General features: G+C 51.3%; 1 protein-coding gene across 1 annotated transcript in view; it reads right to left on the minus strand.

Annotated features, from left to right (window-relative positions):
• VWF (von Willebrand factor) overlaps positions 1-15,961 on the minus strand; it is a 176,004-nt gene that overhangs the window by 109,546 nt on the left and 50,497 nt on the right. Inside the window, exons 8-13 of the mRNA XM_003820327.5 lie at positions 15,115-15,237; positions 13,823-13,934; positions 12,789-12,835; positions 6,636-6,772; positions 5,745-5,883; positions 4,455-4,555 (exon numbers count right to left, since the gene is read on the minus strand). Of these exons, the coding sequence (XP_003820375.3) occupies positions 4,455-4,555; positions 5,745-5,883; positions 6,636-6,772; positions 12,789-12,835; positions 13,823-13,934; positions 15,115-15,237 (659 nt within the window). The remainder of the gene's footprint in view (positions 1-4,454; positions 4,556-5,744; positions 5,884-6,635; positions 6,773-12,788; positions 12,836-13,822; positions 13,935-15,114; positions 15,238-15,961) is intronic.

Raw genomic sequence — 15,961 nt, forward strand, 5'->3', positions numbered from 1 at the left:
TTGGTCACTCGGTGTGGGCCCAGCAGGCTGCCAGGTGTGGTCCAAGCCCTCCGGGAGCTCACGGTTAATGACAAGAAACACCTCCCCACAACCTGCTGCCTGCCACTCAGGCCCTGGGCATCACTGAAGAGAAAGGGCCACGAGCCACAGAAGACTCTGAGGGTGATGATGGGTAGGAGCAGGAGTCTGCAGAGGCTCTGAGGCAGCCTGCCAGGGTGACAGCAGCAAAGCAGAGGCACAGTTCAAACTCCAGGCCATGAGCATGTGGTTTACTGTCCATTCTCAGAACTGAACAAAGTTCTGAGCCCAAAGTGCACATTCGGGGACAACCAGCAGAGTGGAGCCCGCCCTTCCCCCACACAGCTGAGGGCATCTGCTGGTTTCTACGGAGAGGACCCCGATTTGAAGGTGGAGCAGGGGCTGGGACCCAGGAGTCCTGACTCCCTCTCCACATGTCATTACCAAGGTGGGATGACCTCTCTGCGTTCTGAATCCCTCAGGGGCTAGGGTCAGCTCTTAGAGCCCCTTTTCAGCTTCCAGCTCCAACCTAACAAAATGCAGGGTTAACAATCCAGTAGAAGGTCCCAGGCCCATAGAAATCGAACCCAAGTAAACACTGTTAAGAAAGGGGACAGAGTAATGTTTCCTTGTTTGCTTGACAAATACCAAATGTTGTCACATTAGGCCTTCTCCCACCTCCTTATTTAAAATTTAAATCCCCCCAATCCTGGCACATCCTGTCCCTTTCTCTGCTTTATTTCCCCCAGGATCTATCACTTTCCGATCTATAATATAATTTACTTGTTTGCTTTGTTTATTGTCTGTCTCTCTCCATTAGAACTTAAGCTAAATGAGGCAAGGATTTTTGTCTGTTTTGTCTCACTGCTGTAATCTCAGCATCCAGAATGGTGCCTGTCTTAGCCCTTCCAGGCTGCTATAACAAAATACCACAGACTGGGTGACTTATAGACAACTGATATTGATTGCCCACAGTTCTGGAATCTGGGAAGTCCAAGATGAAGGCATCAGCAGATTTGGTGTCTGGTGAGGACCCTGCTTTCCGGTTCATAGATGGTGCCTTCTAGCTGTGTCCTCACATGGTGGAAGGGGCTAGCAAGCTCTCTGAGGTCTTTTAAAAGGGCACAAATCTCATTCTTCATCATCTCCCAAAGGCCCCACCTCGTAACACCATCACCTTGGGGGTTAGGATTTCAACATATAAATTTGGGGAGGACACAGACATTCAGTCCGCAGCAGTGCCAGCAGACACTCAGTAAGTGTTTGTTGAATGAATGAATCGTTGAACAAATGAATGAATAAGTAAGTGAATGACTAGGTTCTCCTCCTGATGCGCTGGAATGCAATGCCCGCAGTCAGGGCACCCTGGGCAAGGCGGCATAACTGGTGGTGCACCTCCATTCCCTTCCCGCCTCTCAGCATCTTTTCTCTCTCCTTTCTCAGAGTTTGATGCTCCCCAAAGGCGTTTTCATTCACCCCCACCAGGCCAGCCATCACTCCCATGCCCCACTCTAAAACCAGGTCTTCTCCCATCCCCTTGGCTTGTCTCGGAGGTCAGCTCGGCCAGGGTTAGGAGAGTGGGGGCGACACTTAGAGACTCTCTTAGTGTCACTTAGCGACACTCACTATTTGAAATAAACCTCTGCTCAGTGACAGTTCTGACTAAATGAAGCCTGTGCAAGGATCTTTTCCACACCGCTATGCCTAAGGCAGAGCTGGGCCCTGCAGGGCAGCCAGCAGGGCAGGGAAACAGCACACAGAGGATGTGATTTCTGCTGGCTGGAGCCTTGCTGCCTGGACCGCCAGCCCCACGGGGACAAAGCGTGCACACCACACCCAGGTGAAGGAGACCAGGGGGCCCCTAGCAGCACCTCCTCTTGCACCGCCTCTGCCCCAGCTGGCCTCCCTCCAGCTCTCGCCTCCATACTTCCATCCCCAAAAGCCCTGGTGTCAGTATTCTGAGGCTCCCCACCTCCTGCCCCAACTCAAACACCCCCTTTCCTGCTTCATAATAAAACCCACAAGATAGCCCCTTTCCATGAGCCCCAGGAATCTGTGTAAAGAAAAAGAAAAAAGAAAAATATATATAAAAAGACAGTTCTATAGGCCATGGGGTCATCTGACCCTGTCCTGAATCTTGGCCAAAGAAACCTCTTCTTGTTAGCTAAACTGACACAAACCCACCCCAAAGATAACCCTACATCCCCTCCCACAGAAAGAAGTTGGCCTCTCTTCTCCTCAGGGGAGAGACAAAGACCAAAGAAACCTGAGGGGAGGAAGGGCAGCTGCCCAGGATGAGAAGTTACGGCCCTGCTGATCAAGGGGAGAAAGTGCATGGGTGGAGAGCACCCTCTCTGTGAGGTGGGAAGATGCTGAGAAAGTGGACTGGCTGGCCGGGCGTGGTGGCTCATGCCCGTAATCCCAGCACTTTGGGAGGCTGAGGAGGGTGGATCATTTGAGGTCAGGAGTTCAAGACCAGCCTGGCCAACATGGTGAAACCCCATCTCTATTAAAAATACAAAAATTAGCTGGGCATGATGGTGGGCACCTGTAATCTCAGCTACTCGGGAGGTTGAGGCAGGAGAATCGCTTCAGCCTGGAAGGCAGAGGTTGTGTTGAGCCAAGATCGTGCCACTGCCCTCCAGCCTGGGCAACAGAGTGAGACCCTCTCTCAAAAAACAAAACAAACAAAAAGAAAGTGGACTGGCTAACGTGAAGCACCCCCTTGAAGACCGGGGTGCAGGAGGCAAGACTGGTCAGGAACCAGGACCCGAGTTCTGGTCCTTGCCCTGTAACTAAACGACCGTGAGGCCTAGGGCAAGTTACTCCTGCTCCAGAAATAATGGCTCTTTATTTCCTACTGGAAAAGGGAGGTTGACAAGAGGATCTCCCAGACCTTCCTGCTTTATGGGCTGTGGTTGCAGGTTTATTTTCATAAAAGGAAAAAAAAAAAAGGAGTTAGTTTGAAATTCCCTCAGGAGCTCTAAGACAGGAGAAAGAACATAGCCACACGAGGATGGAGGACGCCAGGATCTCCTGGGTGAAACCTGCCACCCTGCCCCTGCCACCCAGGATTATAGCAAGGACCCTGTGGAGCACAGGACCCCAGGAGGCAGGAGGAGGCTCTCCAGGGATCCCAGGCATAATCTAGCGCAGTGGTTCTCAAAGTGTGGTCTTGAGACCCATAGGGGTCCCTGAGACTTTCAAGGGGTCTGCAAGACCAAAACTACTTTCATAATACTATGAAGACATTATTTGCCTTTTCCCTCCTCATTCTCTTACAAGTATAGAGTGGAATTTTCCAGAGGCCACATGACATGCAATATTGCAAAAGATTGAATGCAGCAGTAGATATGAGAACCCAGCTGTCTCCTATTAAGCCAGCCATTAAAGAAATTTGCAGAAATGTGCAGCAGTGGTATTATTCTTGTTGCTTATTTTTGTTCTGGCAAACAGTTACTTTTCCCCAAAACAGTGATGTTTATATTAATGTGTAGTGGGTTTATTATTATAATTTTTGAATGAGTTAATAAATACATATTTTAAATGTCTCTAATTTAATTTCTAATCTGATAAATACCAATAAATATAATCCTCCTACAAGATCTTGAGGTCCTCAATAATTTTTAAGAGTGTAAAGGCATTCAAGACCAAAAAGCGAGAACCACTTTTTGTTCTGATGGGAAAGGCATGAGGCAGAGAACTAATCCTCGCTCTGCCATGACAGGGTTGGTGGGGGTCAGAGTGGGATCAGTCCTCTGATCAGAGGAGTCTATCCTAGCCCTGGAAGTTCTGGAGTGCTGCACCATCCCTCCACTTCCTGTGCCCTGGTTGCCTCATTTATAAAATGGCAGTAATATTTGCACTGTCCACCTGCCAGGGTCATTTCCAGAGAAACAGTGTTGATGGAGGCCCAGTGAAAAGTATGGATTGCTATCCAGTGTGATTCCAGGACCACCAAGAACAAGAGGAAGTGGCCCACACATGCAGAGTCCCAGTGTCCAGGGGAAGAATCTGGTGGTTTCCTGAGCAACCTTTCCCGGGCAGGCTTTCTCTTAGCTGAGAGTGCCAATCTGGCTCTTCCCTTACTGCCCACAGTGGGCACCCAGGGAGACACCCCTGCTCCCGGGCCTTGTTTCAGCCGGGAGATTGGACAGCAAACCTGCTCCCTCCCCAGCCCCACAAGAGCCCACCCCAGTCTAGAGGCCCTTGGGATAGCAGAGCCCAGCAGGAAGAATCCCCAGGGCCAAGAAGGGGCATCCAGAAAACAAACACCAGCCTCATAAACAAGAGAGGCCTGTTTCTCGCTCTGGGGGTGTAGGCCATGAGGAGAAAGGAATTCTTCTCCCACCACACAAAGCCATTCTACCCAGAGCACAAGGGGTACTTTGTAAGGGTTGGGCCGCAGGGAGCCAGTACCCCGTGAGGGGACCTACCTTCACCAGCAGCCTCCCGCGGCCATCCCAGTCCATCTGCAGGTCCTCCCCGTAGCTGAGGCGCACGGAGGCCGTCACTGTATGCTGGATGCGGAGGTCACCTGGAACCCAGCAGGACAGGACTCAGGCAGAGGTGGGGAGAGGACAGTGTGGTGGCAGGCAGATGTATTTGGGAGGAAATGGGGTGTCTCAAAAGGACGGTAGCACGAAGAGCAATGACTTAGGGGCAGACAGGGTGGCCACGAGGTTTAAGGGGGTGTCAGGAGGAAGGGTGATCAAGGTGGACAGAGCGCAAATAGGGTCCCCCAGGAAGAAGCCTCTGCACCCCCGCTATGACCTGCCATTCCCCCTACTGCCACAGGAGGGAGGCAGAGGCTCCTGCATCCTGGGCTGTAGGCAGGTGCCCTGGAGCAGAGGGGGATCTCTTTAGCATTGACACCACGACACCTGAATGTGCCTGGGACACTCTGCCACTGCACACCACCTCATGTCTGAGCGATGCTGTGTACAACACTGAATACAGCAATTGTTGCTTCTGTGGGAAGGTGGCCACAGATAGGAGCATACCCCTTGCCCTGGGGGAACAAACATATCTTATAAGAAGACACACAGCATAACACCCATGGACGTGCTGGGTACCCACTAGCCCAAGTTCATCCGCTGTGTGCAATGCTAGGATAATGGGCGACAAAGTGGCCAGCAGTTGTGGAGAAGAAGGAAGAGTCTGAGAGCCACTTTGAGTGTGAAGTTTGGGAGCTTTACCATGCAAAAGCAGGTTTGCTTTGACAGGCACAGTGCAACCCGGGTGAAGATACTGGACAGGTAGGTTTTTTGCTACCTCTAGACAGGCCAGAGGGTCACCTGGCCTCGCCCCAAGTGGCATCCTCTGGTGTGACATCACCAGCCACCCCCGATCTCTCAGCATCAGCCTCTGCCCCTGTCCCACCTCAGAGCAAACCAGAACCACCTGCCCAAGACTCAACTCACCCCTTTGGTTCAAGCCAAATAAAAATCCTCTCGGTTCCCTTTTCCCATCTACACTCTGTCCCAGGCCTAGAGCAACCTCTTCATCTATAGGCTTCCTTCTCTAGTCTTCCTCCTCCAGGAAGCCTTCCTTTCTGGGAGGGATGCATGCCAAGCACCCCACCCTGCCCTCCAAAGATAACTCTCCATCACATTCCCATGGAAGACGCATGCAGGTCCTTAAGGACAGTGGCCAGGGCTGAGAAGGAGGGTGCTAAGGGATGGGCTGTGCCAGCCCCAGGCCTGATGGAGCAGGACGAAGCATACCTTTCAGGAGGGGGAGCTGGACGTCCTGGCCATCCATGGCAACTCCTGCCCCATGCTTCAGTTTCACTAGGCTGTTGTGCAGGCCACGCAGCCGGACGGTGACGGAGCGGGTGCACACAGCGTCGCGGTCATCAGCACACTGCCAAGAGGGAACACAGGGTGACTTTGCTGCACCCCCTGCCTATCCAGCTCCCCAGCCCAGGACCCTCTTAATCAGAGAAAGGCCTCAACCCAAGAGCCTCTGGCCTTCTCATAACCTACAACTCCATTCTCCCAGAATACTCCATGTGAATGGGGCCCCCTAGAGTTGTGCAGCAAGAAGGCTTGCTAAGTGCATCCTTGCACACGCCTTTTCCCAGCCTGGCCCAGTCTCTTATAAAGAACCATGGGCCTCTGCTTCATCGTGTTCCTTGGACCTACTGTTCCAAAGAGAATCAAAGACTTTGATCCTCAAGGAAAGCCCTGTGCATTCTCTTCGTCCTCATCTTTGCTTCCATCCCTACAGAAAGGAAGCCACACATGTACCACAGAGTTCAGAACAGAAGACCAGCCCTCTTTGCCCCCACCCCAGCCATCCCCAGCTCCAAACATCAGAGGGTTAGTTATGGGGGCAACAGGCTAGACCCAAGCAGGATGCGTCCACTGGGTGGGGAGCTGAGCCAGCCCTGAGGAGGCATTATTGTCAGGGCAGGATGCCTTCCGCCAGCATCTAGGGAGAGAGGGGATGGGCTGGGTTTCTGGATGAATGAGGAGCTAACTGAAGTCTGGAAGAGACCTCCCTCATGCACAGAAAGCAATGCCCCACGCCTTCCAGGGGCTGCCCATTCAGCCTAGCAGCTATGCAGCACCTTGGGCTACCACCCGACCAGCAGCCGGGCTGGCAAAGCTCACCTGGACAGTCTCAATGACAATGGAGAAGGAGTGGTCCTGGCAATCCCGGGCCAGCAGGTACTGGCAGATCCCACTGAAGGTGAAGTATCTGTTGTCAAAGCTCTTGAAGTGGGATTGACCTGTGACAAGGCACTCCCCTGGAGAGACACAGAGGAAGGGAGAAGAATGGGAGGTGAGGGCACTTCCCCTGGGGTGGCCAAGGTGGAATGCATATGCAAGCAGGGTGCCCTCTCCCCAAAACTGCATGGACGTCCTTTGCCCAAACCAGTCTAAAAACAAGTTCTACGAGAAAATTCGGTTCCTGCTCCTAAAACTGCAAGATGTCAGAGCTGGGTCATTCAGGTCGAGGCCTCATTTTACAGATGGGGCAACTAAGGAAGGTGACAGAGCCACACTCAGTCAGTGGTGGAACCACGCAGGAACCCACGCTCCTGCTTCCAGGCTCCCTGCAGCCTCCCCTCCTCCCTCACAGCTCACTGCCATGTCCCACGCTTCCTGCTGGCCTCAGGGCCACACCAGCCTCAGACTGGTGCCAGCGGAATGCTTGGCCAGGGGGAGGCTGCCCAATAGCACAGGGTTCTCTGAACCTGAGTGTGGAGGGGCTCTGGGACACAGTGTCACCCCTGGAGAGTCCCTGGAGGCCAGGGGGCAGAGTAGGCAGCCCAGAGGCAGGATGAGGTGAGAAGGTGAGGCGGGACAGTCTTGGAGCTCAGCAGTGAAAATGGGGACTCCATCCTCCTCACCAGCAGAGGGGCAACTCTAAGGCCATTGCTTTCTGCGTCCTCAGAGGGGCAAGCCCACACTGTGACTCCAGCCAGGGCCAATGGGGAACCAGGAGGCCATCTGCCCATGATCTCACCACCACCCAGGCAGTGCTGACCTCGGCAGCGCCAGCTTCCCAGCCCAGGCTGACACATCTGTGGGTGGGGACTAGGACTCCCCTTCATCACCCTGCAACCCAAAGCCCTCAGCTTGTCCCCACCCTAATTCCCACGCCACCTCCCCCACGCCCCAGCCTAGGCCCCATACTTGTGGCCCAATGCACCTCCAAACTGAGATCACACATCCTGGAAGGTGTCCTGGCAGGGGGAGGCCTCTGCCAATGTCTCCAGTGATTCTCCATCAACCTGCCTGGCTTGAGGCAATCCCATCTTCAGGGCCAAACATGGACCCATTAAAGCTGAAAAGGGCATCTGGATCCCTTCCCAACCTGCCCTATATATTTCCTCCACCTGCTCTCATCTTTGCTATCTACTCTACAGAAAAAGAAATATATAGAGAGAGACCATTGCCATTTGGTGAAGGAGGAAGACTTTTCCCACCCAGTCACTCTACGGTGCATGTGTGAGTTCCTTTCTCTAAGGATCAAAGCAAAGATGAGGACACATAGAGTGCGCAGGGCTTCCCCTGAGACCCTCCAAACAGCGGAAGCTTGGCTGTCTACAGCATTACCTCAGCCTCCACCTGAAGTTCCCCCTTTGGGGAACAGATGCTAGACCAATGCTGGAGAGACAAATGTAAGAGGGTCCTACAGACCATCCTATGTGGGCCCAGCTCCAGGGGCTAATGCTAGCCCTGTCACACAGCCAAGGGGTCCCCAAAAGGCACAGAGAGATTCTAGCTTGTCAAGGACAAGCTCCACAGGCCCTCACTGTCTGGCACTTCATGCTCGCATGTGCCCTGACAGGCCCAGCCAGGGGCCAGGCTAGACTGTGCAGTCCTGGACCCAGGTGTGGGCCTGCCTTTGGGATGTGTATGAAGGCAGGATTAAGGATGAGGTGCCTCAGGGATGTACACATCCCTCTGCCTGGTCCCCAGGACAGCGGATCCCTTCCAGGACAGCATGGGTCAGAAGGGCACATCCAGCCCAGAGGAAATGAGGAGAAAGTGGAAAGGCCCCAGATCACTCCCATCAGCATGGCCCACCTTCTCCGCTGCCCCCTCTAGAAGAGCGGGAGTGAGGGGTGACTCTTCGTGGAGGACAGAGCAGGCCACAAGATAGGGGCCAGGATCGTCCCAGCCCATTCTGGAGGTGCTGTAATTTCAAGTCCAGTGAGGTCTCAGGAAAGCCTTTTTGAACTGACCATTTTTCAGAAATTATCATCATTCTACAAACATAGTAATATGGTCATTTGTGTCAAATGTCTTGACCCCAGGGCAGTAAAAATGGGTGGGAATTCTTCCCCCTGCCTTTCTGTGTTTTCTCAGAGCACTCTTATCTAAGCAAGAAAATGGACTTCTGTCTTCTTTAACAATACCCAGGAAAAGAAGGGTCAACGAGAAATGTGCAAATATTCGAAAGGAAAACTTTCAGGGCCAGCATCTAATCGTCTCATCTGATTTCCTTCTCTGACCTTCACTGACTTGTGTTCCCAAGTTTCTCGCAAATCAGAAGTCTAAATATTATATGAGCTTATCTCCTCGGTACAACTGAGCAACAGAGCCACAAACACAGGAAAATGGGTGGGTGAGCTGCCAGGTAGCCGTTAGCCACGGGAGCTAGAACGTCAGCCAGAACTATGGGCCATGCGAACACGCTCACCCATCCTCCACCCAGGATGGGACACTAGGATATTCCCCATCAGTCAGCAACAGGCAGCCCCCGACGAACAGCGGGCCCACCACTAGATGGAGATGGGCACTGGAAGTTTGGCGAATGAATGAAAGGCAGGTGATTCCTAAAACCGCATTAAAAAAAAAAAAAAAAAAAAAAAGAACATCCAGGCTGGGCCGTCATGGCTCATGCCTATAATCCCAGCACTTTGGGAGGCTGAGACAGGCGGATCACCCAAGGTCAGGAGTTCGAGACCAGCCTGGCCAACATGGTGAAACTCCGTCTCTACTAAAAATACAAAAAATTAGCCGGGTGTGGTGGCAGGTGCCTGTAATCCCAGCTACTCGGGAGGCTGAGGCAGGAGAATTGCTTGAACCCAGGAGGCAGAGGTTGCAGTGAGCTGAGATCACACCACTGCACCCCAGCCTGGGCGACTGAGTGAAACTCTGTCTCAAAAAAAAAAAAAAAAAAAAAAATCCAGAAGTTAAAGCAGATCCATTTCTATGTGAATAAAGATCCTGCCTCATGAAAAAAAACAAAACAGAATCTCATCTAATGGAAGCACATTACCTCTTCTAAACAAACCCTTTGGTTTGCAGTAGTGAGCCCTGGACGCGGCTGCCCTGCTCCAGACCATTTGTTTCCCCAGCCCCACAACCCTCTACCTCCCAAAGCCTTCCCTGCAGAAATGCCCAACCCACAGGCCTTTAGCAAAGCAACTCAGACTTCCACCAGATGCAAATTGTCACCAAAGCCTGCAACATAATCTCTACCAAATGTGCAAGATGCATTTCTTTTTTTTTTCCTGAGACAGTCTCGCTCTGTTGCCCGGCGTGGAGTGCAGTGGCACCATCTCGGCTCACTGAAGACTCTATCTCCGGGGCTCTCACAATTCTCCTGCCTCAGCTTCCCAAGTAGCTGAGATTACAGGCATGTGCCATCATGCCCAGCTAATTTCTGTGGGTTTTTTGTTTTTGTTTTTGTTTTTAGTATAGACAGGATTTCACCATTGGCCAGGTTGGTCTCAAACTCCTGACCTCAAATGATCCACCTGCCTTGGCCTCCCAAAGTGCTGGGATTACAGGCATGAGCTGCCGCGCCTGGCCCAAGATGCATTTTTTTTTCTTTTTCTTCCTTTTTTTTTTTTTTTTTTGCGTGTGTGTGTGTGTGTGTGTGTGTGATAGGATCTCTGTCACCCAGCAGGCTGGAGTGCAGTGATGCCATCACAGCTCACTGCAGCCTTAATCTCCCAGGCTCAAGCGATCCCCCCATCACAGCCTCCCAAGTACCTGGGACTACAGGCACACACCACTATGCCTGGCTAATGTTTGTATTTTTTGTAGCCATGGGGTTTCACCATGTTGCCCAGGCTGTTCTCCAACTCCTGGGCTCAAGCGATCTGCCCACTGAGCCTCCCAAAGAGCTGGGATTACAGGCGTGAGCCACCATGCCTGGCATAAGATACATTTCCAAGTGCTCCATGGAAACCATCTCATTGATTGCTCCTATGAAGTGCTCATTATTATCCCCAGTTTACAGATGAGGAAACTGAAGCATAGAGAAGTTCAACTCATCCAAGTTCCCAAAGAAACTGAACAGGGATCTGAATACGGGCAGGTCTGTCCAGCTGCAGAGCCCAGAGCCCTTGATGCCACCTAAAACTGCCTCCCGGGTTGGCTCCTACCATTTCTCATATGGCTGATGTCATTCTAATCCTCCTCCAGGGGCTGCAGAGAAGCTCTGGCCTGCTCCTCACTTTACAAGCAGAGCCAAGCATATCCCCTCCAGAACCATACTGCCTATTCTTCCCATCAGAAGCTCTATCTGCAGTCATCACACTGGGAGCATCAGACAGCCCCACTGCCTGCTGAGTCATCGCAGGGTGTGGAAATATGCTCGTGTGCGTGGGTGCAAATGGACCGGGAGGCGATGATCAACAAAACTCCCAAACTAGAAAAAGGTGGTCAGAGCCAGGGCTTTGAGAATGCAGAGAAGAGCGTAGTGGTTTTGTTGGCAAAATATCAAACCACTTAGTAGACAGAATTGACACTGTTTATCTTTTCATCAAGACATCAAGAGAATGTCTTACATCCTCAGCAAAGTCATCTTCTAGATTTTGAATTGAAGACCAGAGGACTGTATTGTCTGCCCCAGAAAACAGTCAATCATGTACATAGTTGGTGTTCAAATAGTACTTGGATGAATGGACAGTTGGAAGGATGATGGACGGAAGATTCACCCTACAGTAAGTACTTGTTAAAAATTCCTAATCTGGTGGTTACAAACGTCTAAAAAAAACACACACAATAAACTGAATTCCTAATTCCATCCACTGTGGCTCACAGATCTCATACAATGAGTGCTTATTATTTAAATGTTAAAAGTGTTTTCACAGGTTAACTGCAGCAACTCATATGTCTTCCAAAGAGCTCCTTTAGTCTTGGACATGGTGTAATTACGCTCAGTGGAGCACAGATATCCCTTTCAAGAGCAATCTTCTCTCCTTCGTGCCTTCTTTAAGGGTTACACAAAAGATAACCTGGCTGGGTGACCATCTCTTTGCAAGACTAACTGATCTAGCCCACATCTAGTTCCAGAATTTTCCCAGTGTAGAGGGCACTGGATGAGGTCCTGAGTCATCCTAAAGTCTTTAACTCACAGACCCTAAATACAATCCCAGGTATCCAAGCTCAACACACTTCAGGCCACCAAAGGTTAATACTGGGAAGGAGAAGAAAGGGAAGGGAAAAAGTAAGAAGTCAGGCAGTTGTGAGTTCAAGCCCTGGCTCTGCCTCGTAGCAGCTGTGTGACTTTGGGCAAGTCATTTAACCTCTCTAGGTCTGTTTCTGCTTTCCTAAAATGAGAATAAATTGCACCTGCCTCACAGGTTGTAACCGGAAAGTGTTTAGCACAGTGGCCAGCACATAGAAAACACCACGTGAGTGAGCACAGAGGGCAAGGTCTGAGGTCATTGGAAGGTGGGGCAGAAGGGAGCTTTGAATGGGCAAGGTTTGCAGTAAATAGAATAGAGTTGGGGCCAAACAGAGGAGAAAGCAAATGGCAGAGATTGCTCAATAATTTTTCCTAAGCAGATTTTCCAGGGCAGGGACAGGATGGGAGGAATCATTTGGTGACCTGGTTTTCCAAGCTCTTGGACCATGCCATGGTCTTCAAATTAGGCATTCTGGAAAATTCCATTAGAACTGTCACTTCAAGCCTAAAGAATTACCAGGCCCTTCTACCTCTTAATTTTCCAAAGAATGTGTATCCTCTTTGTTTAGTCAATCATGACCATACAGGCCTTACAGCTCATCAACCTTAATCGTTTCAGCAAACAGGTAATAAGGACAGACAATAACATCTGAACGCAGGTGCATTCTCCGCTTTCAGCTGTTGCAGGGCTCCCACCTCTGGCCTGTGAATGGGTTAGCATAGCTGGTACCTGAAACCAGAGCTGGGGTCACGTGGTTGCAGTCAACCTGTGCAGAGAGGGCAACTTCTCACTGCCTTGAGTTGTGGCCCTCCCTGTCTGGTAAGAGAGGAGGAGACGCCTCCCCGATTCAGGGAAGGAGGAACAGAATGAGCGGCAGGTCGCCTACCTGGACATTCTTCATTGCTGCAGATCCACTGGCTGTTTCGGCAAATGCTGTTGGGGGGAAAAAGCACAGGTCATTGGTGGTTCTGCAAACACAAGGGTATGCAAATGGATTTAGAGCTCATGGTAGTTATCACAGTCCCCAAACGAAGGGATGTGGGAAAAGAAAGGAGCTGGTGCTAGCAGAATCTTCATAGGGTTAAAATTGTACAGGACAGAGCTTTGGCCACAAAGGAATCTTAGAGATATTACCCAGGGGAAGAAACCCCAACAGAGAAAAAGAAGAAAGAAAAAAAAACTACCTGATCCCCCTGAAAATCTACTCAGATACCAAGAAGTCAAATTCCTACCCCACACACAGTGAGTGGCAGAGAGCAAGAGAGCAATATGGAAATGGGTAGCTCCCAGCCCAGAAGTGTGGTGGGCGGTGGCCGACTGAGAACCTGGGGGCTCAGTGCACACAGAAGGCTGCTAAGATAGCAAAGGGAGGAGGCCTGGGGACCAAACGAGTTGTCCCTGCTGTGCAGGAGACTGGCAAAGCCAGCCAGAGGTGACATCCAGGGGTGCTTCTTGAGAAGACAGAAGCCAGGCTGGGCCTGGCCTACTGCAGGGACCAAGGGAGGGCAGACTGGTGTGAGTTTCCACTGGCCACTGCAACTTCCTACCACCTAGCAGATGAGAGATTTCAAGGAGAGAAGGACCTACGTGCTGCTTAGTGATACAGCCCTCCTCCAGGGGGAAAGGATCACTTATGAAAGCATAGTTTGGAGGGACAGCTAGAGATGATGTTTGCACGTGAAGGATCCTGCCCTTCCTGACCTCCCCATCTTCAAGGCTTATTTATCTGTAATATACTCTTTGCTCCCCATCATTGCCTGCCACACCTGTCCCTAGCCCCCACCAGTAGCCTCCAACCCAGTCTCTTCTTTCTTGGCACGGTCCAGGTTCTTTTCCACCTGCCACCACCCCTGCTGACCCAGCTTCCCTCCCCAGTCCCCCGGGCAGGTCTCCCAGAGCACGCTGCGCAGCCCCCATTACCAGGTGTTGCAGTCTCGAGAGAGGGAGGCGCCAGGAGGGTAGCGCTTTCCGGAATGCACGCAGGGACACTCGGTGCTCTCCACGCAGAGGCCTTCATCCAGGAGCTGTCCCTCTGGGGTCAAGGGCATCAAGACAAAGGCCTCAACATTGTCATTGCGTCACTCATCCCACAACTATAGAATCCCCAGGGACAATGGTTGGGTTTCTTCCAGGAAGCTCAAAGAACTTGTTCTGTGGTGTTTATCTTTCACATAATGCAACATAAGGAAGGGAAATTCCTCATCTCCATTACTACAGATGAAGACATGAGCAAAAGGATTTTGTTCCAGGTCATCCAGTAGGGGAGGCACAAGTCTGGGCTTAGGGCTTCTTCCAGGAAGCTCAAGAATGTGTGTGCTGCTTCCCTTACACATTAATGCAACGTGAGAAGGAGAAGACTACTCATCACCATTCCACAGATGAAGGAAGGGAGTCAAGAGTTTTGTTCAAGTTCTTCCAGTAGAGAAGTCATCAGTTGAAACACACAGGACTCACTCTCAATAACTTTTTTTTTTTTTTTTTGAGACCGAGTCTCGTTCTGTCACCCAGGATGGAGTGCAGTGGTGCGATCTCGGTTCACTGCAACTTCCGCCGCCTGGGTTCAAGTGATTCTCCTGCCTCAGTTTCCCAAGTAGCTGGGATTATAGGTGTGCACCACCACCCCCAGCTAATTTTTGTATTTTTAGTGGAGACGGGATTTCACCATGTTGGCCAGGCTGGTCTCAAACTCCTGAACTCAAGTGATCCGCCCAACTCGGCTTCCAAAAGTGCTGAGATTACAGGCATGAGCCACCGCGCCCAGCCTTGCTCTCAGTAATTAAACAGGTGTTTTCCCCAAAGCCCACCAAGCCTCCCCTGAAAAGACTTTCTAGTTCAGAGCCCTTTTTCAGCTGAGCTCACATGACAAACCCAGATCTTTTTCCCAGATCGGTTCCCTGACACACCTAATTGAGAAAACAGCTCAGCTCAGATGGGCCACGAGTTCCCCAAACAAAGTTACTGTTGGGGCCCAGGCCACCCTCCAATTTCCCTCAACACAAGTGTGTTCATGGATACAGTACAACAGAACAACGTACATTAAAAATAAAGACCAGCTCAATCCTGATCACGCTGGACAAAGACATTTTAAAACTTAATAAAAGGCTTCTGATTTCAGCAACGGGGAACAAACACAAGTGGCCTTCATCTCGCTTCCCAAAGCCAAGGGTGCTGGCAAGGTCTCTGATCTGTAAATAAAGTGGGAAGTTCATTACCAGGGCAGCTGCAGCCATCCACGCATCGCTCCTGACACATTTCATTGATGTGCAGGCTCTGGCAGGTCCTGGTGCAAGGGGACACACACTGCTTATACTCCATACCAGCAGGGCACACTGGGCCTGAAAAGGAACATCAAAGGGGTCTACCCAGGGCAGGTCCCACCGGTGCGTCATCTCACCAGCCATGCCACAGCCTGAGCCTCTCGTGCCCACTCTGACTGCTCCCCTCTGTCTTCAGGCTTCCAGGGCCTTCTCACCCCCAGTGAGCCACGTGCCCCCCTGAGGCCACCCCTCCCTTAGATGAACATCTTCCATCTTGTGAGGCCCTTACCAAGACCCATCGGGGGCACCCAGGACCCCCATCCTTCCCCTTGGTCGCCTGCTCTCCATGTACAACTTGGCATTCTTTTCCTCCCCTTCACCTAAAACCCTTTCAGAGTGACACCAAACTCCTCTAGGCTCAAAACAAGTGGAGTCCTACTACAAAGCAAGGAGCCATGATGCCCTCCATCCCATCCCTCCTCCTTTTCCCCATGAAATTGGCCCCAATCAAATGCCCCGCCCAGCACAGGGCACATTTGCCTGCATGCTGACACTCATTCCATATTTATTTCCACTCTGCCACAAGGCTGCCTTCACAGATATCACCTAAACACTCTCTGTTCTTCCCAATGGAACCAGCTCCTCACTGCAAGGACAGGCTCTCCTCCTTCCTCTCTCTACCCTGTAGCTGAGCGACATTCAGGCCAACTGAAAGACCGAAACACATAAGCACTCTTTTCTGGGCTTTCTGACACCAAACTATTGCCCCTTAACCCTTCTCCAAGATACATCAGGTTATCTC

This window comes from Pan paniscus, chromosome 10 (assembly GCF_029289425.2).
Source record: "Pan paniscus chromosome 10, NHGRI_mPanPan1-v2.0_pri, whole genome shotgun sequence".
Lineage (NCBI taxonomy): Eukaryota > Metazoa > Chordata > Mammalia > Primates > Hominidae > Pan > Pan paniscus.